Source organism: Eschrichtius robustus, chromosome 14 (assembly GCF_028021215.1).
Source record: "Eschrichtius robustus isolate mEscRob2 chromosome 14, mEscRob2.pri, whole genome shotgun sequence".
NCBI lineage: Eukaryota > Metazoa > Chordata > Mammalia > Artiodactyla > Eschrichtiidae > Eschrichtius > Eschrichtius robustus.
In genome coordinates this window covers 92,493,770-92,520,460 of record NC_090837.1, presented here as the reverse complement: position 1 = coordinate 92,520,460, position 26,691 = coordinate 92,493,770, and the positions used below count along the sequence as shown (strand labels likewise).

The 26,691-nt window shown below is 37.5% G+C and overlaps 1 protein-coding gene across 2 annotated transcripts in view; it reads right to left on the bottom strand.

The window, feature by feature from the left end:
* Nucleotides 1–26,691, bottom strand: part of DOK6 (docking protein 6) — a 419,540-nt gene that overhangs the window by 65,917 nt on the left and 326,932 nt on the right. For both annotated transcript variants that reach the window (XM_068563092.1, XM_068563091.1), the window contains exon 6: nucleotides 16,390–16,528. In XM_068563092.1, the coding sequence (XP_068419193.1) occupies nucleotides 16,390–16,528 (139 nt within the window). The remainder of the gene's footprint in view (nucleotides 1–16,389; nucleotides 16,529–26,691) is intronic.

Sequence of the window (26,691 nt, the reverse complement as noted above, 5' to 3'; positions counted from 1 at the left end):
AGAAGGCGCTGTCCGGAGTGCCTGGTATGACATAACAGGCCCTTTAAAGCCATATAAAACTAGGAGGCTTTTAAATTTTAACAGAAGGTCAAGCCATTGGGCTTGAACGTATTTATTTGATTTCACTTTTTTAGTAGCGAGGCATTTCCGGAACTGCTATGTCTTGCCACAAAAGTGTCCTGCTCGGTGTATTTAAAAGTCTGGCCCTGTTGAAGTTCTTTTTATTTTTTTAAAGATGCCTCCAAACATAGCAACATTGCAGCCAATTTTTATATTTTCAAAATTTGCTACATTTCAAAGTTTTTCCATTTTATTATGAAATAGGTGTACTAACACACCCACATCCCGTGGTCGGTAGATAGGGAGCGTCGGGGAGCAGCCAAACTTCTGGGTTACAATAGGGCGGTGCTTTTCAGAATCTTTGGGATGCTTGTTAACTGCCCACACTTCCAGTTCTACCCCAGACCTAACCGTTGGAGAATCTCTGTGGGTGAGCTATGCATGCTAAGAAGACACAAAGTAGCCTCATACACACTAACACCCAACACCCACTACTGTAAGAATAGAGGCAAGGCTCATTTTATGAAATTGTCATGGGACAAAAGGGTTGCACTTTTAAAGCCAATTTCTCATGTGAGGCGTAAATTTAATTAAACACATAAAATCTTTAGTTAGTGTCAGCAATGCCCATTAATAATATCAATTAATCCATAAAATGAATCTCATATTAATCGTACTTGTCTATTCTTTTTTTCTAATATATTATCAATTTGTTTACTACTTAGCACCCAATAGGGCATCAGTGGTAAATTCATCTTCCCAAAATTTGATAAAAATGCTTCTCCTTCTATGATTTAAATTCTGGGAAACATGTTTCCTCCCAAATGGTCAGTCTTAGGTATCATGGAAACACAGTAAACACATTTTGTTTGCTGGAAACAAATAACTGGAAAACACTTGAGAATAATTTCCTCCATAAAATTGTTATCTGAATCATCCCATATTGTTTTTCCACTCCTCACTGTTTTCAAGTTCTCGGAGACCTTTAACCTTCTGTTTCTTCATTTGTTCTTTAGTTTCTCTTTATTCTACTCCAATATTTAATTGCAGAAAGGTGGAATATTTTTATTTGAGAACTTGAATGTGGATATTCTCAGGATCCTTGCCACAGGTACAAATCTTGTCTGCTTCATCTTGGATGTTTAAGTCTTCTCCTAGACGTTAGAGAATCCCTTCATCATTCATGGTTCAAAACTATATCTTGAGTACGGTTATGGACCAAATTTTGTTCACTCTAAATTCATGTTGAAACCCTAACCTTCATGTGAATGTATTTGGAAATAAGGCCTTTAAAGAGGTTAATTACAGCTAAATGAGGTCATAAGAGTGGGACCCTAGTCCAATAGGACTGATGTCCTTCTAAAGAGGGGAAGAGACACCTGGGATGCATAATAATGGAGAAAAGGCCATGTGAGGACACAGCAAGGAGGCCATCTGCAAACTAAGGATAGAGGCTTCCGGAGAAACCAACCCTGCTGGAACTTTGATCTTGGACTTCTCAACCTCCAGACCTGTGAGAAATATCTGTTGTTTAAGCCATTCGGTCTGTGGTATTTTGTTATGGCTGCCCTAACAAAATAATACAAGTATTTTGTGCCATTGGCAATCTAGCAGATGATGTAGAATCGGCAATCTATCATCTGATTTATCCAGTAACTTTTAATTTTGTTATTAAGTTTAAGCAATGTATTATAAATTGGCCTTTTTGATTGGCACAATGTCAAAGACAGTGTGGCAATAATTCAAGCCTTTTTTACTAGAGAATTTTGTTAATTTTAATTTTAAACTCTTCAAAAACTTCTCTTGGTAAGAGGGTTCAACAAAATGACATATAAAAATCACCCTTAACTTTCCATATTATAATCAATCATGCCAATTAAAAACATTAAGATAAAAATACTGTATAGTTTAAAATGGTGTAGTTATTTCTGAATTGAAAGCACAATACATTTTGAGTTGGAGGATTTTTAGGATCATAAGAGTATGTATAACAAAACCACATAGGGCAATTTATATTTATATTGCAAATAAACATCTATATAACATATATAAAAGAGAAAGTGATACTGTGAGATCATTTCGAAGCAATTACTCTATTTTAAGAAATCAAACAAGATGGATACATGTCTTCAAAGTCCTTTTATTTCTTCTCAGTGAGGATCTGTCCTGATGATTCTTTCCGTTGCCTCAGTCAGTGAGAAAATCCTCAAGAAATGGTACAAAATTCTGCAGCCCATACTGCCAGAGCACCCTCAAGATTCAACCATGGACTCTTTCCTGCAGGCAATAGTCACATGCTTCTCACAAGATCAGTATTTGGAAAGGATGCTTCAGCTTAGATGCAAAAATCATCTAGATCTAGAAGCAGCTAATTTAGTTCTTGAGACCCTTGTCATAAATTTCTTGGCATTTTTGACTCTAAGTCTCTCTTGGTTTCATTCTTTTTGAAACGGCAGTCAGTTCACTGGGATACAGAGCAACGAATCAAAAGTTGCTTATTAGCATCTGGAAAGAGTAGAAGTCACAGCTCACCAAGTCTGGAGAGTAGTTAAAACATCTGTGTTCTATGTGAGAGCTACAACCACACATCTCACAAAGCCCACAGCCCAAGAGGATGATTTTGGCCCGAAGTGTGCCCTATGGATATTCAGTTAATACCTTTATCTGAGCATCATACAGATAAGAGTTATGCTGTCTTCCAGTGGATAAGAAAGGAAACCCCAAAGCAAAGAACCTTATATTTAGAAGACTGTTAAAGATATAAACAAGGGTTGGCAGCTTCTGCTCGCTCCCATTTAGGCAATATGTAAATATACAGATGTCAACATCTGAGATGAGTGTACGATCTCAAAGAGGAGATCATTTCCTGCTGCAACCCACTTCCCTCCCCTTCCCTAAACTTCAGAAAACTCTTTTTTTTTTTTTTATAAGAATATATATTTTTAAAAATTATTTATTTATTTATTTATTTATTTTTGGCTGTGTTGGGTCTTCGTTTCTGTGCGTGGGCTTTCTCAAGTTGTGGCAAGTGGGGGCCACTCTTCATCGCGGTGTGCGGGCCTCTCACTGTCGCTGCCTCTCTTGTTGAGGAGCACAAGCTCCAGACGCGCGGGCTCAGTAGTTGTGGCTCACGGGCCTAGTTGCTCCGTGGCATGTGGGATCTTCCCAGACCAGGGCTCGAACCCGTGTCCCCTGCATTGGCAGGCAGATTCTCAACCACTGCGCCACCAGGGAAGCCCCAGAAAACTCTTTTGAAAACGTTTGGTTGCAAGGTAGTTGTTAGGAAAGAATTCTTCCTGGGCCACTCGTGGTTCTGCATTTCTTGTGACAACTTTTGTTCTTTACTATTATTTGCTTGTGCAGCAAACAGGCCTGGAAGAGAGTGTCCTTCTCCAGGGTGGAGGACATATTTGTTTCCTGACCAGGAAAACGCAGATACTGTCTTCTTCCAGGGCGAAGGCTGGGCAGGTTTGCTAGCAGTCACCTTATAAGATTAGGAGTTCCTATGAAACCAAGCAGGACCCTGTGGGGCCCTCCTGGGTACCAAAGCCTTTCCGTGTCTTGTTTGTAGGCAAAAGGCTTTCAGTCTCCTAGACCTTCCCTGGGTTCCAAAAGGCGGATTCAAACGGTTACTAATTAGGAGAGTGAGGAAAGGCAGAAACAAAGTAAAGGCAGTCCAGAAACAATAGTGCAGCAATGGGGTAGGGTCCTGGTTCCTCCTCAAGTGATATACTTGACAATCTGACACATACCTTTGAGTGCTTCTACAGGAAAGAAGGCCCCTCCCGGGTGGAGGATGGTAACTTCAGGCTGAGAATAAGCACATGGACTCCAGACTGGTTGGAACCAGAGGCTGATTCCTGGAACGTCATCCTGTTATCTCACCACCAACCAACCGGAGGAAGGTCACACACCCTGCAGCCGTCCGCTCGAAACTGTGCCTATAAAAACTTCTCAAAAAACCATCGGGGCACTGGGGCTTTCTGAGCATGAGCTGCCCTGCTCTCCTTGGACGGCATTGCAATACATCTTTCTCTGCCCCAATCTCCGATGTATCCATTTGTCTGGCCTCGCTGTGCATCGGGCACATGAACTTGGGTTCAACACCAGCTAAACTCAGGTTCCTCAGCTGTGACAATAGGCAGCAGCCACCTGGGCTTCTCCACATGGCTCCGTGGGACTTGGGGAACAGGGGAGCTGATGGGAACCTGGAATTCATGCTGCCGGCTGTGCCGTGAGTAGTACAGTCCTTTGTCTCTGATCCGGGAGTCTTGTGTCTTCCGCTGGCTTCCGTGACTCTGTGGCAGGCAAGGGAGCTGGGGGTGGGATATCTTTCCTGCGGCTGCTAGTCTCTGGATTGTCCCTGCTCTTCCTACATCTTGAGTCGAAACTATCTTATTAAAATTCCCTCTCCTGAACTACCTAGCATAGGCCCTATTTACTTACCTGCACCCTGACTAATACAAAGGACGATCTCATACCCCAGTTTATTCAATATATCCACATTGAAAGGCTTTCAAGTTGTTTCTGCTTTTTTGATACTAAAACGAATAGATCCCAATATTAAAGAATTTTGAGAAACTGTAGAAAAAAACATTTAAGTCAGTATTCCATCCAAGGGAATTAGTTTAGTATGTACAAGCAGAATTATGATCGTGGTTTCCCAAAGAGTCTCAATTCTCCTAATATTATTTGACATTTACATTTTTATTTAAAAAAGCATCAAATTCTCTTGGAGCTTAAAAGGAATTTTGCCTGTTTTTGTAAGTCCTTTCATGTCTCCAACTTATATACTTGGGTTTTAAAATTTATTTAAAGAATTTATATTTTTCAGTTTTTCTTGTATTTTCTTATACTTTGCTTTTATCCTAATTTCCACCTTCTGTCTGTCTAGTTTTCTTGGTCTTTTCAATCTTTTCAAGTTGAATATTTCCATTTCCATTTTTATTTGTTTATTAATGAAAGCATTTCCTTCCAAATGCCACTTTGTCCACATCACAATGGCTTGTAAGTAGAATAAAAATCATTCTTTTCTAAATTATATAATTGTGGTATTATTTCCTATTTTATATGGGCAATTGCTTGTGTACATTTTGTTGAGATATTGCTTTTTTGTGCATATTTTATTAATTTTCATTTAATAATGCATTGTGGTCAGATAATATGGCCTGAGTAGTTTCTATATATTGAAGTTTATTTTTTATTTTTATCTAATATATGACAATTTCTGTAAATGTTGCATAGGTACTTGAAAAGATGCACAATGAATGTAGCGTCTTTCTCTCTCTACACACACTATTCACTCAATTTCCTTCTCCATATATTCAAAAAAAACTGTAAATCTACTTTATCAAATATGAAGGAAAGCATTAATTTTGAATTACTAATTAACATGTTTCTGTCCATTTCCTCTTGTATATTTAAGTACTCTTATAAAATAGTACTTAATGAAATAGTACACATGAAAACGGTATTTTATTTGACACGCAAAGCTTCCTGACTGTTTTATGGTTCTTTATATTTTCCCATTCTTTAGCTATATTTTAAAACTCCACTTACAAAAGTTCTCCCCGTCCCAGGGTTCAGCCTAACCTCCATCTTTTCACCTCCACTCTTCCATATAAATGGGTTAGTAATCTCTCCGTCTTTCTTAGCACGTCTGGGCTTCTTTTCCAAGAAGTGGTGTTGTCCATCATCCATTCGTCTCTCCTTTGTTTCATCTGCACTTGGTCTACTAGAAATTCCTAGGCATTTACAACATATAGATAATAATGTCACTTCCCTATTTTCAGCCAAATTCAAATATTCTACACCTTTATCTTCTCTCAGTCATTTATCCTGGCATTTGGCCCAGAGATCATTTATTTTACCTAGTCAAATCCTCATAAAATTTTTGGGAGATAGGAAAGGGGTGAAATATCCCTCTTTAAAATGAGAGGAGGCTGAGGCCTTGAGGTATGACCTGACTTTTCTAAGGAAGTGGAAGCACGAGACTAGAATCGTGCTTCTACTCTGTCCTGTGCTTTTTCTGAGCATCAAGAGATTCTGTTTAAGGTCTTTCAAATGAAGTTTCATCATAAGTAATATTAGATATTGCATTATTTTTTGTGGAGGATCGAAGATGGCTGCAAATTCTTGGAAAGCCTGCCTTCAGAAATAGGGCATCTAGGTTCCAGACCTTTCAATCTGGGCTTCTGGACTGGTTGGTGACTGCTCTGATTAATAACATCTGGTAGATGCGACATTTGGTTTGTTTCGGCCATGCCCTTTGAGACCTTCATGGCAGTTTCTCCTTCTCTCCCTTGTTCTGAGTCACCATGTGAGTCTCACTGCTCTGAGGCTGCCATGGTGTGAGGAGGCCCAAGCTCACTGTGCACACAGGCCACGTAATTCGAGGTTAGACTCTTTCTTAGAGAATCCAGCCGTTTTCATCTTACAGATGGAAAATCAAAATCCAAAAAAAATTCAAGGATTTGCTCGAGGTAAAATCCTACCTCCAGAACCTCCAATAGAAAACAGTTCTCTTGACTTCTGAGTCCACTGTTCTTTAGACTCCAATGCTGATCTCTCCTGGGAAGATGAGCTTCCTCCCCACCTATGACAACATGTGACAACACAGCCTTGTACTTTGATAGAACCTCTGCCGCCAAGAAGCAGCAGGAAGGGCCTGACAACTGATATAATTTTTGTGAACACACAGGCTACCAGCACCTCTTCTCGCTTTTACCACAAACGTTATCCAGGTTATGCTACTGCCTTTATGCAATTTCCCTTTGCTGTTCTGGGACTCTGCCGGCCCTTGTGATAAACCTTAATGCTAATTTGTGTTCACCTACATAAAATTCATGTGTATTAAAAAAAAATGGTTAAAAAAAATCAATTCTGGGGAATTCCCTGGTGGTCCAGTGGTTAGGACTCCACACTTTCACTGCTGAGGGCCCCGGTTCGATCCCCAGTTAGGGAACTAAGATCCCACAAGCTGTGCGGTGCAGCCAAAAAAAAAGAAAAAAAGTATTGAAAAAAAATAATTAAAAAATCAATTTTCCTTTTGCTCTGTCTCTCCCTAATTATTGCCTAGAATTTAAAAAATCATTTTAGCACTTGAGACACAAATCTATATAATTGGGAGAGGAAAAATTCAGCATTTATAGATTAGCATTTATGAGTCCTTCTCTACGGGCCTGGCCCTGTGCAAACTGGTTTCATAGGTTATCCCATTTAATATCCACATAAATTGTCAACACATATGCCATCTGAACTTTACAGACAAGGAAAATGAGGCTCAGAGGGGTCATGTAATTTGTTCATGCTGCCACAGCCAGTGGGTAATGTTTCTGAGGCTCGGAGCCCATGATGTTCTTCCCTCTTTACCACACTCACTGTAAAATAAATTATTGGAACCCTCTTATTCAAAGAGCAGGTAAGGTGAGAATTACACCAACTGGGTCTATTCCACTGGACCAAGGCCGGAATGCGAGTGCCTCTTTGCTATGTTCAAGATAGAACACCACAATTTTTGTGGCAGAATCATGGAGTTAAGTCCATGGGCTTTGCCATCAGCGACCTGTTGTCAAATATCAACCCCACAGCTGCCTAGCCTTCTGACTTCAGGAAAGGTACTTAAACTTTTTTTTTTAAGATTCAATTTTTCCTTATCTCTAAAGTTAATATAATGTGCCTTAAGTGTTGTTATAAATATTTTATAAGATGATGCTTTTAGAGTGAAAAGCACAATGCCTGTCATGCCTGAAGTGCTCAGTAAAGACAGCTGCACCTTTACTGCCGCTACTGCACAGAGAGGTGGCTTAGACCAGTGGCGTCCAAGTCTCCATGTGATCAAGACGTGGAGACTTGTCCAAAATGAGCTATCAAAGGAATGACAAAGGAGGCAGAGGCATCCACTTGGATCTAAGTCTAAAAGCTTAATAGAAGTTAAAAAAGACTCTAATGTGAGTCAGGAATAGGTGGTCAGTATGGGCAGGTGGGAGGGGTGGAAGACAGAGGGGAGACAGGTGAGCAGAGTGCGTGTATGTTTGCACATACGTACACTATCAGCTGGGAAGAGACAGACACCGCTTTTCTGTATGAAGAGAGTTAAAGAATGCCTCACACGGGTGGATGTGTCAACATGGGCCCTGGTTGGTCTGAGACAAGAGAAAATGGGCCGGGAAACACACTGTAGGTAAGAAGCAAAAATACAGGTGGTAGGGAAATATGTTAATGTGACATGTATGTCAGTGTAAGAAAAAACAGTGCTGCTTCATAAGGAAATGCTCAACACCGGTGCACTCCTGGTCGAGAACATTTAGTTTTACTTGCTCTTGGAAAACAGCTCATGGAACTTGAAAACTGTATGGAAACAGAAGCGCAGGAGAGCATGAGCCAGCCAGGCTTGGATGGACACTGTTTGGATTTGTTCAAACAGCCCTCTGAAGTCGGAAGGTTTATGGACAATTGGCTTCTCACAGACTTGACTTAATTTTCAATAGGGGACACGTTACACTTAATCTTCCATTTTATTCAAGATAAATGGAAAAAAAAAAAAAAAGAAGATACCTTGCTGAGTTTGTACCAGACTAACAAATAAAATGTAGTTCATATAGTCATGTAGTGGAAGTTGCTAGGTGACATTTAAAATTGGACTTTGTACAATATTATTTTCATTAACTTGAAACAAAATGGGTGTCATTATTATATATTTTTAACCATGTATTGACCAAAATACTTTCATAGAGTGTGAAAAAAGCTGGATTTTGGAGTAACATCAGAAATTATTACAAACGTCTACGTAAATACTTTGAGTATTAAGTACTGGTATATTCTTACCTGTACTCAGTAATGATTTTAAGAATATATATTCTCTATCTATCTATCAATCATTCATCTGTCTATCATCTGTAAGCAGATACATTTACAGAGACACCCTTTGAATATAAGGAACATGATGAATACATATTAAAGCATTAAATTTCATAGGTGTTTTAAATAAAATTTTTGCTGTCATTTGATTTTGAAATATATAAATATCTAGAGGCTATAATAAGGTTTATGTAATTAATTTCCAATATCTGCATATAATACAGTCTGGGATGAACTTTAGTGGTGGTTATACAATTTTACCCATTTAAAATTAAAGGTTTTTCTTTTGCCATTTTATGAATTAGCTAATAATTATTGAGCTTTTACTAAAGACCAGGTGGCATTCTAACACTCTGAAGTAGATATTATTGATCCTTCTTCCTCTTTTAAGAAGAGGTAGCTAAGGCACAGAGGAGGTAAGCGACTTGCAGGAGGCCACACAGCTCTGCTCGTCTTTCCCTAGAGTCTACCTGGTTACCCACCATGCCATGCTGCTTCCACGTAATGTGTATGCATTCACTGAATACATCCCAGAATGCGAACTATGTTCTCATTCTTTGAAAGCAGCCTTAATTATCTTCCCATGCAATGCTTACATCAATTTCTTAGATTTTAGTTTGACCACTATTGGTCTACTTGTTTCCCTATTTTACAGCACTATCCCAAAGAGGAGTCAGTCTGATTCTTTGGGTTGTATGTATATATGTCATATATGTTTTTATGCTGAGTCATCTTGATTGACTTTTGACATCTGTTTTGTTTTTTTTTAAGGAAATTATTCTTGTAATTGCCAAGAGCAGATTGTATGACCCTCAATAAATAAGATTACCATAGTTTAAAAATAAAAAATGTTTGTAATTTCCTTACTATTGTTCCATTCTAGCAGTACAAATAAAAGAAACAAAATTGTATTTTTTAAACATAGAAGTTGAAATGTTTAATGTTAGGCATTCATTTTCCTTATACATTATCAGTTCTAATCAAGTTGATTAAATATTATATATAAACATTATATATTGATATAATGCTTTTTTTGAAGTGACATCTAGAGTATCCACAACAAATTTTAAGGGAAAAAAAACATAATCTAAATAAAATATTTACTATTACACTGTGTCTCAGCACCACGTATTAGAAAAATTACACATTGCCTTCTCATCATTTCCATCTCATTTGTGTATTTATTGCAGACAGAAATGTATATTTTCTTTGTTTTTGTGTGTTTGTCTAGAGATGACATTTCCTTTAGTGTTCTGAAACATTAGGAACACAGGCCCACTTTAGTTATCAACTATAATAATTTGTTCTAATTGAGTGAACTTGTGTTAGTTTAATCAGTGTCTGTCAGTCAGTAAAAGAAAATTTCACAAAAATGCTAATGGCATTTCCCAGCAGGGAACTGGTCATTGTCAGTAATAATAAAGGCTCTTGTCTTTTAGTTAATAATTGATAATATTGAGCAATAGAATCGAGAATAGAACTTTGAAGAATGAATTCATTAACAGATATTCCTATATATTGGGTATAACATACCACTTGCACTTGCATTTGCACAAATCACACATTTAAACTTCTCCTAGAATTTTGTAAACTTCTATTAACATACCTAGAAGAGAGACTGCAAAAAGTGTTAACATTTTCCTGTGTGTGGCTCACGAGATTATTATGTTTCCAAATTCTTCACCTTTTCAGTATGGGAAAACTAGTTCTTTTTTTTTTTTTTTTTCCCCATAGCTGATAGAGATTCCTGTAAAATGTGGGTATGAAGAATGTTGTCACTCAAAAGGAAGCCAAACTACCTAGGATACATCCCATTCTGGAAGCTTTCTTATTCCTTCAAAATTTATAAATGAGCACATAGTGCTCATGGCCTTGTTAGCTATTTTTGAAAGGAATTGAAAGATATAATTTAGCTACAGTTGGGAATAACAGTTCAGTGTCTTCAGAATGCTTACAACAAGTATTACGGTATTTTATACACTCTAAGATGCCATCATTAGAAAGCCAACGTGATTTTATGTAGCACTACAAAAGAACACTGCTGCTAATTAAACTGTAACTCCCATCTGACTAGAGAGATGTTCAACTGTGAAAAAGATGTGCATCTTGGAATTGATGCAATGGAATAGCATTTCCTCGTTCATGCAACTGTTTAGACAAAAAATTATTTCATAGGCTGGTAGCAGCCAATACTCGGGTAAGATTTATGATCAAGTATAAATCTAGAAGGGCAAATACACTAATTTCGAGTCGCAGTCTAAGCTAGTTGTACATAAAGCCAGCTTTGTTCTCTCTCCCCCTCTCCTCCTCTCTACTCTGCCCTCCCCAGAGACAGGGCAGCATTAGACCCACCTCCATGCCTACAGGGCAGTAGGCAGAGTCAAACAATGCTGCTTCCTCACCAGAAATTTCTTTTCATCTTACATTATAAAAGGAAATAAGATCATTTGTTTTTAAATGATTACTGCTCAAAAGGTTTATTGTTTTGGGAACAGTAAAAATTTTTTAGTTTGTTAAATGTGCAAGTTTACTTTTGTGTCTTATATTTCTAGTAACAAAGGCAAGTAAAATGACAAATCTTAGAGAAAGAAAACAATTTGTTTTCTAGGGAAGAAGTTCTATGTGAGACTCTGCTATTTGTTTTTCTCCAACCACTAATTCTTGTTATGGGAGACTGTTCCCTCTTAAATCAGTTACAATGTTACAAAGTTACTAACGACCCCCCCACACTTCCTTTACTTATTTTTGATAAGATAGCAAGAAAAATCTGTGTTTTAAAAATTACATTTATGTCGTCTCAGCTGCTCCTTCCCTGTGGACATTTCATAATACTTGTAAAGCTTAAAAACATAAAAAGCAAATTAAAAAAGAAGTTTCGTTTGTATTATTTGTGTTTGTTTTTGTGTGTGTGTTTGTGTTGTGTGTGTATGTGTGTAGAGATCCACGGAAATCCAAAATTAAATTATTTCAGGTCTTGTTGAAGATGAAGTCAGCCTACACTCACCCTCAGGGGGCTAAACCATGCTGGCACATTTGCAGTGTGCTTCTGATGAATGGCTGTTCACCAAGACAATGAAAACTTTCCTCGATAATGTTGCACATGCAAGGCAGAGCACCTATACATGCTTTTGGCAATAGAATTCGAAGAACTTGGAGGGTTCTAAGAACATGAGCTCTATGAAATGGAAACAAAGTCTAGAGGTGCCATTTGTTTAACTACCTAGCTTCAATAATTTCCTCAAATATTTGAATCTTAGTAATCTCAGACAGAGTTCCAGTTTAAAATTTATTATCGTGGCTTAATTCTCCCATGTACCCCCTTACAAAATTCTCTTTTAAAATAAGGCTAGTTTTGAGTTAGTAAGTAAAGAAAATATAGGAGTACTTAAGATCACTCTCTGTTTTACTATCATGATCATTTTCCCTTTCTTATCTGGACTTAAGAGTGAGAAGCTGAAGCTTTACATTTGAATGGAAAAAGGAAGAGTGTCTTCTTGTACTGAAGAAATCATTCTCCCTGGAGCTTTGACTGAGGACCTTCCAATAAGTTGATTATCCATGAAATCAATCAGGCTCTACTGTCATGACAACATAAACACGACCAACTGGTGTTTTTAGTATAGTTGAATCAGAATTTTGTAATGGCATTTCTTAGCCATCTGATATAATTAGTTACATTAATAAAGCATGGAAAACTTGAGATTTCAAGGAGTAAAAGGAAAAAGATAAGCTTACTCAAAATTACAAAATTTTGATCCCACAAAATTCTGGGCCACTTGAGAGAAGGAACATTGTTGTCCTTTTCTTGTTTTCCCTACCACCCCGCAGCGTTTTGAGCACGGAGTAATCAACGTATTATTTACAAACCTGTGAATGGAGTTAATAAATGGCCAACATCTCCTTTAAAACTTCTTAATGGAGTCAGTTAATATTCATTCATTCTTTCATTATCTTTCTTAGTGAAGGAAATGTAAGTACACACCTCTAACACCCTTACCAATTTTTTTTTAATTAATTTAAAAAATATTTTTGGCTGTGTTGGGTCTTCGTTTCTGTGCGAGGGCTTTCTCTAGTTGCGGCGAGCGGGGGCCACTCTTCATCGCGGTGCGCGGGCCTCTCACTATCGCGGCCTCTCTTGTTGCGGAGCACAGGCTCCAGACGCGCAGGCTCAGTAGTTGTGGCTCACGGGCCCAGTTGCTCCGCGGCACGTGGGATCCTCCCAGACCAGGGCTCGAACCCGTGTCCCCTGCACCAGCAGGCAGATTCTCAACCACTGCGCCACCAGGGAAGCCTGCCTTACTGATTTAGTGATTCTTTTTATGCAGTTCTCCACAGTGCAAATGAACTGTTTTATGCACAATGCTTTTCGAGGTATCAGATTCTTCAAGCAAGAATAGAAACATGGCCTAACTCAGATTATAGAGATATATCAAAATATGTTTATTCATGTGTTCCCTAGGAAGGATGGTGATAAATGGGGCAAAACAAAGTTTTACATGCATATGATGTTAAAAGATATATTGAACTCTTTCTCTTATAGTTAAACAGTTGTTGAGACATTATTTCTCATTCAAGTTTATCTATAAAGCCAGTAACACTCTGAAATCATCTCTTTTTTAAAGGATGAAAGTAAATACTTCAGTTGCCTGAACAACGATGTTTGGGGAATTCATTGCTTGTATAGCTTCTTGGTAATCTTGTAAAATCTTTTTAATAACATTAAAAATGTATAAACATTTTCTATCTGATCAATATTTATCTTCCACGTCTTGGTTTTAAAACTGGAAAGCCAATGAGCAGTGTTATCTTCTTATTTTGTAGTGAATACATAATAAACAAAATGCAACATTTTTATATCTTAGGTAGGTTTTCCGGTACTTTTCCAACTCGCAAGTTACACTATTGCCTAGTTTATGGCACAAACCTTTGTTTTATTTTGTATAAATCAATTAAGAGTTAGATAGAGGGTATTTAAATTCTATTCCATACTCGTTGGAATTTCTTTTTTAAAAAGAGATTTGTGCATGTAGAGGAGGTCTCTTAAAAGAAAAAGAAAGGGTATCTGGGAGACCTGGAAATCTTTGCTTACAGCCCTAGAATTTGGGGAATTGGGGCAGTTCTCAAGTTGTGGTAGCATGCCCTTGGAAAAGCATCATTAGTTCAACTTATTCTAAAGAATGGACTACCTATGGAGTAATTTAATTAGTATCAATATTATCCTTCAGAGAAAAGCATAGCTTTGCAATCACTGTTGAAATTAAACCAAAGACTCCATTTACATGTATGCACCAAGTTGATGGAGTCTCTGATTTTGTGATTTTCAGAAACATTTGGTTTCTTTGTTAAGCCATACTGAGCCTGCTATTTAAACACCTTCCCCCTTCCCCTTCCATCTCCGAGCACCCAGATCCACGGTGTACCCAAATCCTGGCTTTCCACTGCCTGAGATCTTAGTAGGTGGACCTACCATCTCTAACTCCTTCACAGCAATTGCTTCACTCCACTCCCCTGGACTTGCTTCTCAGTGGCACAGGATAAGATAAACATACAACCGCATCAAAGCAAATGTAAATTAAATTTTGTTTTGCAAATGTTTTGGCACAAGATTGTTAGACATACTTGTAAAGGATTGGAAGACATTACGTAGCTATAGTTGGGAATAAAAATGTAGTGTCTTCACAAACATTGCAAGTCTTATAATTTTTCAACATCACCATCATAATAATGAACCTTTCATAGTACTTTCATAGACATGTACTTACATAGACATGCCAGGTCTGTTCTTAGCACTTTATATATGTTAATGCACAGATACCTCATTACAGCCAAATAAGTAGAACTATTGTATCCCCATTTTACAGATACAGGAAAATGAGACATTTAGAAGTTAAATAACTTGCTCCAGATTATACAGACAGTGAGTGGTAAAACGGGGATGGGAACCCAGTACACTGAGTGCTCTCCTTACGGCAGACAATTACAGTTGCATGAAAGAGCTCTTGGAATTTCCTTTATGAAATACAATTTAAATGACTCACTTATGAGCATTTTGCCCATTCAGAACAACTAGAAGTAAAGAACTACAGCTGTTGACTAATAGCAAGTGACATCACAGTTGTTCATTTTGGCTGAAAATTAACATCAGCAGATTGTAAATATGGGTTGATAATGAATGTTCAAGATTCTGAAATAATTTGAAGCTTGGTAGTTACATTTTTTTCTCCGGATTTAAGCCACTAGAAAAATGTCATGTTAATTAGATAATTGTTACAATAATTTAAATTTAACCCAAATCTTTCTGGAAGGCTAAATCATACCAACCTCCTATTGATGCTTCATCGATTAATCCCATAGTCTCATGTTAATAATCCTATTAATGTTCAAGTTACTCTTTCACCCCCATTGAAGGCCAAATGTAAGCCTGATTTGCACTTGCTGCCCTTAAGTATTAGGAAGGCTCTTTAAACCATACCCTAGATAGAGAAAAATGTGTATGTAGTATTGACAAAATTTGAAATGTATTAAAAATAATGTAAAATCATTTGCTAGACTATTTTGTCTTCTTACATTTAAAAGATAATTTTATACTTCAAAATATTATGTATTTGAGAATTTTAAAAGTCAGAACTAAAATAATACTAGATATAAAGCCCCATAGTCTTAAAATGGAATAGAATTATGAAAGTTTTTCTGGGTAGTCACCCACCTATTCCCCAAAGCTCCACTTGTCCTCTCATAGATGGAATCTAATGCATCCCTATAAATTCTGAAGAAAGAGAATATTGACCTCTTAAAATTATAGCCGATAATAATTCCATTGTTTGCTTTTCAAAGAAGTTAGTAGTAAAGCTTATAATTTTTTGTAGCTACTTGTAAAATTTGCTATTTCAGATTCTTTATTAAACTATTTCTTAGCTTGACCCTGAAACTATAGCATAGTTCCAGGACAGGATAACAGATAGCTGGTAAACAGTATAAGCTCCTTTTGCAAACATTTTAGTATCGGCTCTGAAACACGGACAGAAAGAGATGAAAGTTTCAGAGAATCTAGGATACATACAAAGACAAAAAGAAAAGTGTAATCCTTTCTGGTAGAAACCTATTTTCCTCATTATTTTGGGTCCCCATTTGCATCTCTGATGGTCCAACTACATGTGGAGAGATGCAGAGAGCACTGCTTCTTGTTTCACTCTCTGTGCACTCCACTCCTCTCTGGGTAACTGCAGTAACAGGTCATAGGTACATACACGAAGTGCATGGCTCCCTGTAGCGGCCACAAATAGCTTCTTTTGTCATATGCTGGAGAGGATATTAGAAAGATGAGGTTCAGTAACTGGGACAAGCTCTCGGGGCCGGGATGGGGTTGGACGCTGGGGCGCTGTCATGAAAGGACCCACATATACGCGATGTGCATCAGACGTCAGTGACATTCATTTCCAAGCTGTTAGGTTACCAAGGAAGGAGCCTTACCCGGGCTTTCTGCTCCATTTCTAGCATTAATCTTTCATGTTGCTCAGCTATGGCCAGTGTCGCAGAATGGACCTTCTGATAGATCATTTCTCCTTCCCTTGTTTGAAAAGTGAATAGTCCTTCTCCTGTGTCACACATTCTGTGAGAATAGAGATAGGGAAAGAGATGGGTCTTCATGTGTTCAAGTGCGTAACAGTTCTCCATGTAAAAGATGCCCTCGCCCTGTCATCCCCTCCACCTTGATTTTCACAGGAGTGAGTGAAGCAGATTCATCCTTGACCAAACCAACCAACGAACCAACCAACCAACGCATCTTTAAATGGTGCATGAGAATGAAACTAAGGGTGAAAATCCATGCACATTTGGATTTTTAAAGATGAAGTGTTCACAACAGTGTAAAGGAACACACAAAAGTGATGTCAGTTATTACAGCGCGTGTCTTACCAATATTTAAAGAATAAAAGCAAATAGTTGTTTTCTTTAAGAACCTTCATTCTGATATCATAGCACTGTCTCCTATGACTTGATAGCTCTTGAAATGTTAAGAACTTAAGAAAAAATCTGCAATTTTGTACTCATGTAGTAGGAACCAAGGACAAGATTTTTTTAGTTTAAGGATTTGCATACATAGTTTGAAGCTTTTACTTAAACTGAGGAATCCTTACGTAAATCTCAGTATAGCCTAAGAAATAACATGGCAGAGAGGAGACTCCGTTTGGATGTGAGAATATTTGTCTGAACTTGGCCCTGCCACTTACCAGCAGCGTGACCTTAAGCAAGCTGACTAACTTGCCTGTACCTCCTTCGCACACCTCTAACAGGAAAAATAACAATACCCATCTCATCAGATCCTTACGACAGTGAAGAGACTTGATACAATATTTATAGTGTTACTTAGCAGATATTAAGTGCCCAAAAATGTTAGTTATCATTATTTTCATCATAGAGAAAGTATGGCACTAATCTCAATATCCACCATAGAGAAATGGTTGGCTTAAATATAATATTTTTACCTGATGGACTATTATACAACTATTACTATGTCATTTCTGAGAGCATATAATAACATTAAAATATTTTTTTGGCCATGCCACAGGGCTTGCAGGATCTCAGTTCCCTGACCAGAGATTGAACCCGGACCACGGCAGTGAAAGCCTGGAATTCTAACCACTAGGCCACCAGGGCACTCCCTAAATTTCCTATAATGTAAATTCAAGAGGAAAAGAAAATCAGAATACAAATTCCTTTTCAATTATTTAACTATAATTACCTTTTAAAACATAGTTTTTTATTGGACTAAAGCCACTGACAATTTCTCAGGCAACAGGATTATGGATAAGCTTTATTAATAAAGACATTCTAAAATAAAAAATATTTTAAATTAATATTTTAAACCAGCTTTTAAAAATAATTGGAGGCCTTCAGAAAGACCCACTGAATATCAATATGATGTTCCCAGTCAGAAACTGGACCTTAACTGGACTGCTGTGTTGTTGTTTTCAGGCTATAACACCAGAAGATTTGCACAAAATGCTCAGGAGGCCAACCTCTGTCTTCCAGCACCAAAAAGATTTTAGATTCTACCTTATGATTCTCCAAGGAGTTTTAGTAGAAAAGAAGTGTCTCAAGAGGCTTCAGAAATTATAGAGGCTGTGACTGCCATCCCTCAGGGCTCCATAGAGCCAGCACTTAGCTTCTGTGAAAGAGATCTTAATAAAATTCACAAAGCGTGAAATGGAAAGTCTGAGGGAAAAACGAAGAGTTTTCACAGAGTGAAACAAATGAGCTTTCTTTGTTGATTCAGAGGCGTAAAGAACTCCCACAGCGGGAGCAGACAAACCATTGATGAGTGGTGAGCCCATCTTGTTTGAGGTTGAGTTTTGTTCATTGTTATCGGAAAAACACTGCTTATTAGCCTTCGGAAATGAGATAACAAAGACACAAATTGTGGTTCCATACTCAGTCACTGAGTTGCAAAGGTCTAACACTTAGCACTTCCTGGGACTTAACTCTGCCCAGTGAGGGAGTCTGAAAGCTTACAGAAGGGTTTTCTTTCCAGCCTCTGAAATAAAAACTACTGTAAACTTCATCCATCGATCAAGAAACCAGGAATTATAACATGCCAGCATAAAAAGCAAAGACCTTTTAGGTAGAAGGGGCTCTTTTTTAAACATAGGTACCTAAAGCCAAGCTGAAATCAAACTTCTTCAGTATAATTGGCTCAGATTTATGACTTGTCAGCAGTGTTGGAAGAAACAGTTTAGGTTTTTCCCAGTTATTGTCTAAAACATGTTCTCTTGGGAGTGGTAAGGAACAGATATCAAGATCTTTTTCTTACACGTCTAAACAGTTTTGTGGTAGCAAGCCAGTACTAGAGAGGACGATAAGAGGAGGGATGAAATCATTTTGATAGCTTTTGCCTCGCTCCTCAATGTGGTCCCCAGACCCGCAGCACCTGCCTCGCTGGGAGCTGTCCAGAGTGCTGAAGCAGAACCTGCATTTGACAATACGATTTGTACGCACATGGTAGTTTGAGAAGTGGGAGTGGGAGATGATGCTTGGGACCCATAGGAGGACAAATTAGAAGCCATATTTGTGCAGCTTAAGACTTTGACATAACAAACTGAAGGTTAGAAAGGAAGAAATATGACAAAAAGGACAAAAAAACCTCTAGAAGAATCCTTTCTTTAATCTGGAAAGAGCTAAGATAGAGGTGCTGGTTACATTTGAATATCCTAACCCCTCACCTCTAACATGCACATTCCTCAACTGCATTGACTTGAAGAATAAGTGAAAATATGGACAACGTATGTTTGTCCTGACTCCAAACTAGAATTTTATTGAAATGTATGGACAATTACAAATGATATCTCTCTTTACATTTAACAAGGTATGTGCATAAAATTAATACTTCTTCTTATCTAAAATAAAATATTGAAAAGTAGAATCTCTAATGTCCCTCTCAGCTTTAAGGAATAATCTGGGGCTTCATAAAAATTCTAAGAAGTAAGTAGGACTGACACACTTATTTCCAGGATTTTTTTTTTTTCTTTTCTGACATTGTGATATAAGGGACATTATAACAGCATAGACTATAATAGTACAGTCAAAAGACTAAGGGTACAAATTTCAACAATCATGCTATGGCCTGTCATATTCATTTATCACATACTTGTTTAGTACCATAAGCCAGGCACTGTCTGGAGCCTGGGGATGAGAAGGAGGGAACAGTACACATGGCTCATTGCCTCTGAGGCTGTTTACATGGTGGGGAAGATAAGCATTGTTCAGAAAATGACTCACTCACCGTGGTAAATGCTAGCGGGAAGAAGTACAGGGCCAAGAGCAAGGCCACGGAAAGTTATTTCACCTGTTTACTCCTCACGTACAAAATGGGGGTGACAAGACTTTGTCACAGGATTGTTTTTATTTTTCTTTTAATCAAACGAAGTAATGTGTGTGACAGTGGACAGGAAAGCATTAATTCAGCAGGCCTGGGCTGCTCAAACTCTGCACATCCCGGAGAAAAGTCTGTTTTGGGGACGGTCCCTTGGAGGCTTTCTGGAATGCAACCTTGGAGCCTTTGTTATATTCAGTCTGATAAGCGTGTTTCTTGTGCCTGAGGCCTTGAGCCATGCTGTATCGGTCTGACCAGATAAGTTTATCCTGACAAGGTGGTTCACCATGAATGCCTGTTTTGCTCTGGTGGTGGCGAGGGTCTGAGTGGCTGAGGTTGTTCCTGGATCCTGAGGACACTGCGTGCCCATCTAACCGACCCTCAACCAAAACCTCAGACACCGAGGCTGGTGCGGGGCTTCCCTCGTTAACAACACCTCACGCCTACTGTCATATATCATTGCTGTCCCCGTGTGACTGCACGGGAGGGGGATCTGGAGGCTCGTGCCTGGTCCCTCCTTGTCTGCATCCTTGTGCCTTTTCTCTTTGCTGATTGTAACATGCACCTTTCACTCTAGTAAACCAGAACTGTGTGCATAATAGTTTTCTTCTGAACCTTGCGAGTCTTTCTAGGGAATCGTTGAGCCTGAGGATAGCCTTGGGAGTCTCCTCCACCCAAAACAGCCAGCAGGTGGTAGGTTGTTAATATATTTTGATGTAATAAGAATATTAAAAATCCTAGTCTTTTCCTTAAATGGCTCTTTTTCAAATTCCATTCCTCTAGGGATTTAAGAGGGCATGCTCTCTTTCTTTATCCCACCTCACCATTCCCTTCCAGAATCCCTTGAAATAACAGTACTGCCAGTCTCGTCTCTACTGTGTTCGAATAAATAAGAAATAACTGGAGTTCCCTGTGAATGTCTGTATTCAGAGGAAACTAAACTCCAATGAGGCACACCCATTATGTATGGGTCTCAAAGTTCCTTTCAAGGGGAGAAATAATCCTAAAAGATGGTGCCACGGAGGCAATTTCACTTGAGATAAAGCCCCTACCATGTAATCGCTAGACAACTGCCCTCCTTTTCTTGTCCTTACGTCTCAAACTTAGCTCTTTATGAAGGAGTGGCATCAGAATTCCAGCCTTTCTTCCAAATGGCAAGCAAAAGAAATTTACCAAGTGAGAAGTTAAAGAAACAGTTGAAGAAGTGAAAATGGATACTTTAAAATAATTCTCTGTGGGTCTTTAGCCATAATTTCGCTACAGATGAATTTGTAAACCTCTGGCAATTTGGTTCATCTTCACAGCGTATAATTTCACTCCTGCAGTGAGTTTTGCAGTTTTGTATGTATATTTAGTGACCAAATATTTATCCTCCATGCACATAGAAATTTTAAACTCTCAGCAATGGTGTAAAGCAGGAGCACTTTCCTGAAAGCCCAGTGGTGTTTCTATTCATTATTTAAAATTTCATGTTTAATTATGGAAAGTAATGAAATTCTTAAAAGCACAGCTCTTCTGCAGAGCAGTTAAACCCAATTAACAATTCTTTCCTGATAACAGTTTAATCTTTATTGTCACTTAACAATGCTAGCATTTTACTTTTTCTTTTTAGCAGCTTTGAAAAGGCTGAAGTTTCTGTCTAAAGCTCTAGTGAGTCAGACGTTGATCCGTAGTAAAAAATTACAAGCAAAATGGACAAACAGATGAAAGCAACAGTACAGAAAGTCCAGAAACAGACCCAGTTCATATGGGAGTTCAGTATGTGGTGAAAGTGTTGTCTCAAATCTGTGAGGGAAAACTGGACAGTCAATAAGCTGTGTTTGGACAACAACCATCTGGAAAAATATTTGGATCCATGTTTCCACCTCCACTGATATAAATTCCAGAGAAAGCAAAAACAAAACCAAACAAGTACCAGAAGAAAGTAGGAAAGAATTCCTATATAAACTCAGAAAATGTAGGGGGTTTCAAGCTACAATCCAAGGCAAAAAGTGACAAAAAATTGATAAATCTGCCTGTGAACAATTAAAAAAATAAGTAAGAAATCATAAGATAGCAAATGGCAAATTCAAAACTAGGAAAAATATTTGAAACTCACAACACTGATAACTTCTGATACCTGTAAGTTAGGCATAATATCAGTACTTTTTTCATTGGGTTGTTTGATCATTAAATGGATTAATATATGTAAATATTAAAACAGTGTTTGTAACTTATTAATATGAAATAATACTTCTATTATTATTACTACTACTACTACCCAAATAGTTAGATATCTAAAACATATTGCTAAGCTAGTAAAAAAACAAGGAGAATATAATGTATATAGTGTGCTAACAGTTTTGTAAAAAAAGTATGTGGGGAAGAATTTATATACATCTTTGCTTATATGTACATTAAACTCTGGAGGAATGCACAAGAAACTAGTAACCGTGTTATTTGTTGGGGGTGAACTGAACGTGACAGGTGGTCTATGAGTATGGGAGGGACACTTTTCACTGATTCTTCTTTATGTAAACCATCAAATTAAATAAAGGAATGCTATCGATTTATTAATTGAATTTAATTAACTAAAATTAAACCACATTAAAATTTAAAGTAAAGATCTAAGGACCCTCACAGGGTTTTGGTGAAGATGTAGTGTTTATGATGTGCCCAGCTCAGTCTCTGTCCCTTAGCAAATAACAGGCTGCCCTCGGTATTCGCGGGGGATTGGCTCCAGGGGTGGATAGCAGAATCCGAGGATGCTCAAGCCCCTTGTATAAAGTGATGTAGTACACTTGGCCCTCAGTATCAGCGGTTCTGCATCTGCAGGTCAACGCTCAGTTGGTTAAATCTGCGGATGTGGAACCCATGGATACTGAGTGCCGACTGTACACTTTTACTGTTAAACTTATACAATACTGTACTGATGACTTAAGGGCCTCCCTTCCAGTTTAAACACACACACACACACACACACACACACACACAGTATATATATTTATATATACATTTAATCTCTTTCCAGTGTAGCACAGGCATCTGATCTGATTTTCAAGGGTCCAGGATCATGGAGAGTTCTTATTTGTAAAGCATTGAAAAATTACCCACAGCAATGAGGAGAATGATAACAGCTAGCTTTCGGGGAGCACCTACTAGCGCCAGGCATGGTGATAAATGCTGTGTGTGCATGACCTCATTGAGCTTCACAACACCCTACAAAGCTCTCACTGTTTCCGTTTTACAGAAAACTCCACGCTAAGGAGGCTAATAAATTTGCCCAAGGTCATTAAAATTGATGTGGTTGAGCTGTGATCTGAACCTAGCCATGTGATTTTGGAGGGTAAGCTCATTATCACTAAGCCCAGTTGCATTCATTCAAGATAAGAAGCAGAAAAGCACGCATAATTCTTTCATTACGAAAATTTTTGTAATATAGAAACAGAGCTAGGACAGGGCTCGGGATAAAATATTTTGAAAGCTCTCTCCTTCTTTGCTGCTGTTCCTTTTCTGTCAAATCAGGTTCCCAAGACACATACCTCAATGGCATATGTGCACCCTTAAAATGCACATTAGGGTAAATCAATCAAACTGTTGAACTGGACTCAAACATGCCCTGGACTGCCAACTTCAAGTCAAATCCTTTATAAGGAGGAAGATTTAGCAGAACATCTGCCATCCTCTCTGCCTCCTGACTGGACTACTGTATGTTCTTAAACATTTAATGCATATGGTGGCTGTTCTTGTTTATCTCACTGTTGGTACCTTAGGGCTACAATGCTGTCCCTCAAACAAGTTGAGAGACTCGATCCTACAAGGAGATCTTGATTTTAGTCCAGGCTCTGCTGCAAATTAGCTTGAAATGCCATTTTGATCCTTTATAAAATTGAGTTTCAATGAAAGAATTGATATAAATGATCTCTAATGTACAAATTTCTTCCAAAATTCTACAGTTCCTCCACCTGTGTACTCAGTGATGAGTACAAATTATAATCACATTAATTAAAATATCTCCATCTTTACACATATTTTCCAAATTTTCGTATTATTCTATTCTATTCACTTTTTCTTACTGCCAAATGTTCTCTTTTGGTTTTTCACCTCAATGAAAAAGCCAGTTGAGTCTCCCTGAAGCAGTCTGAAGTTCTGGTTTTACTAAATCCTTGAGAAAATATACATATAAGATGTTCTTCTCCTTACCTTCCTTCCTGCCTCAAAAATTGAGAATTGAAAAATCCACCAGGTGAAGATGTAAATAACCCATAGGACTTTAGGTGCTATTTAATTACCTCAAAGCATGATCATAAATTATTAACAATATCATTCTCATTATACTCTTACATTGTGTTTATGAAGGTTTAGTGGGAAAAAAAGCATATTAAAAGTTTTACAGCTAATTTTACATGCATCCGGTGGCTTTATTGTAAAAATATTGCATACTCCTTGAGGATTAGGAGTTTTAACATCTGTAACCCCCAAGTGTCTACCACAAAAAGCACCTGATGTACTCCAAAAATGTTTGTTGACCGAAATGACTTGAAAATTATCATTATGATGGCTTCCTGACAGGTACTGAAATTGTAGTTCTGGATAGCAAAAAAAAAAAAAAAAAAAAAGCAAAATAAAATATCAAAGAAAGAAATTTTCTTTGAAGAACGATCCGATAGTGTTAACATATTCTTCTGAAAGGAGCAGACCAACCAATCCAAAGGAAAACAGAGCTGATACGTTCTTATGTTCCCAGCTGATACACACTTGGTCTGCTTAATATTGTTTGAGGGAGGCTGTGTGTATATCATATGAAACAACCCAAACCTATTTTTGTAGGAAGAGCTAAAGACAAAACAAGTCAAGCAAAAGTTTAAATTCTGTCATTTAGAAATTATATTTCCTTTTTAAAGTGAATTTGCCAAGTTACGGTTGGAAGATTTTTTAGCTTATCATGCAAGTTACTAATATTTAGACACTGAATTGCAAAAGAAGAGTTTTCCTTCTCTTACCATTTTGAGGGGAGCCTAAAAATGAGATAATTATATTCCCTTAGAGCAAAAGAGCATGTAATCAGGGTTTAAAATTACATTTTGTTCTCTTTTTGCTCTAAATATAGTTAATTAAGGTAATTTTTAAATTATTTGAAAGATACTTTTGTTGTCTCAAGTGACTACAGAGGAAAGTGTTTAAATTATAGCCAAAATAGAAAAAAATTAAGACTATACTTGATTTTATGTTGGTTATATTGCCTTTTCTTCTTTGGTTATATTTATTCATTCATTCATTTTTTTGGACATCAGCCAATAATGCATCAGGCCCTGTATTAGCTTCTAGACTATATTTAAAAAATCATATTTAAAAAATAATTAAATAATAAACATTAACTCATGAATTGCATTTGCCCTCATTACCTATGTATCTACCCATCTTTCTATGTATTTACTTTTTCATTTAAAAACTCAGTAAATGAGTAGATGGCTATATGAAATACATAACATAATTACACATTTTGAAGAATTGAACTGGTTATCCTTATTGTATTAAAATTTTCTCTAGAGGTTTTAGGTTGACAGATCACTGATAGAGTATAACTTTTACTCTTTTACTGCCATTATCAAAACAAACCACCCGGTAAAATGGTACAAAACATATCATTCTAAGGTAGAATATTACATCCTTTGTAATACCAATCAGGGAGAATACTAATTGGTATTACAAAGGATGTGGGCATATGTGTAAACTACAGCTTTTTCATTTGTTTAGAAACAGAAATTAAAATTAATGCCATGGTATAAAATGAATCTACTTAAATTTAAAAAAATAAAGAATTTCAAATGCAATTACTTAGTTTTTTTTTTTTTATAATTTCAAATGTCATCATTCCAGATTAGTAAATTTTAAACCTTAATTTTTAAACTTCATTTAAACTTTAAATTGTATTCTTTAAAAGTATCTGAACTGAACATATGGTGAGCAGACAATGTGAATCACCTTCAAAGTAGAACACACCTGCCAATGCAGGGGACACGTGTTCGAGCCCTGGTCTGGGAAGATCCCACATGCCACAGAGCAACTAAGCCCATGTGCCACAACTACTGAGCCTGCACTCTAGAGCCCAAGAGCCACAGCTACTGAGCCTGCGTGCCACAACTACTGAAGCCCATGTGCCTAGAGCACATGCTCTGCAACAAGAGAAGCCACCACAATGAGAAGCTCACGCACCACAACGAAGAGTAGCCCCCGCTCGCCGCAACTAGAGAAAGCCTGCATGCAGCAACGAAGACCCAACGCAGCCAAAACTAAATAAATTAATTAATTAAAAAAAAAGAATGAAATGAAAAAAAATCACATTAATTCAAATCTAGAGACAAAGGAGATACAAGTCATCATTCCTTAAAGGAGATGACTCCTGGGAATACATTCCTTTTAATGTTTGAACAGGTTTTCAATCTCCACCTCTGATCCATCTTCACTTACAGTCTACGTCAAAGTCTCTAGATTCCTACACAAATCTAGTCATGGAACTATGCAAATGACAAAAAGAAACACTGATATTGAAAGATGTAAAAAGATGTGAAATGGAAGTTGTATAAGTGAAAAAATTTATTAGTAATCCTTTTCTTATCCATTTTTGAGTGTCAGTATTCCTGTTTTTAAAGTAAGAAGGTTTGGCTAAATGATTGTTAAGATCCCTTTCAAATACAGAAGCAGTTCATAACTAAGCTTATGGATCCATTTAAGTGGTTAGTTAGCTTTAAACTTCATCTATTTATGCTTGTATTTCAAAAGGCAGCCAGTGTCTTTAAAACATGATGTACTGTGTTGTGTTACCTTAGTCTTGCCTTGGGTGCTTTTCCTTTTCCTGCTTAACAACTTTCAGGTAAGGGAAAAGAGAATGGAGTTAATCAAAGTCATCTTGCTGTCCAGGAGTT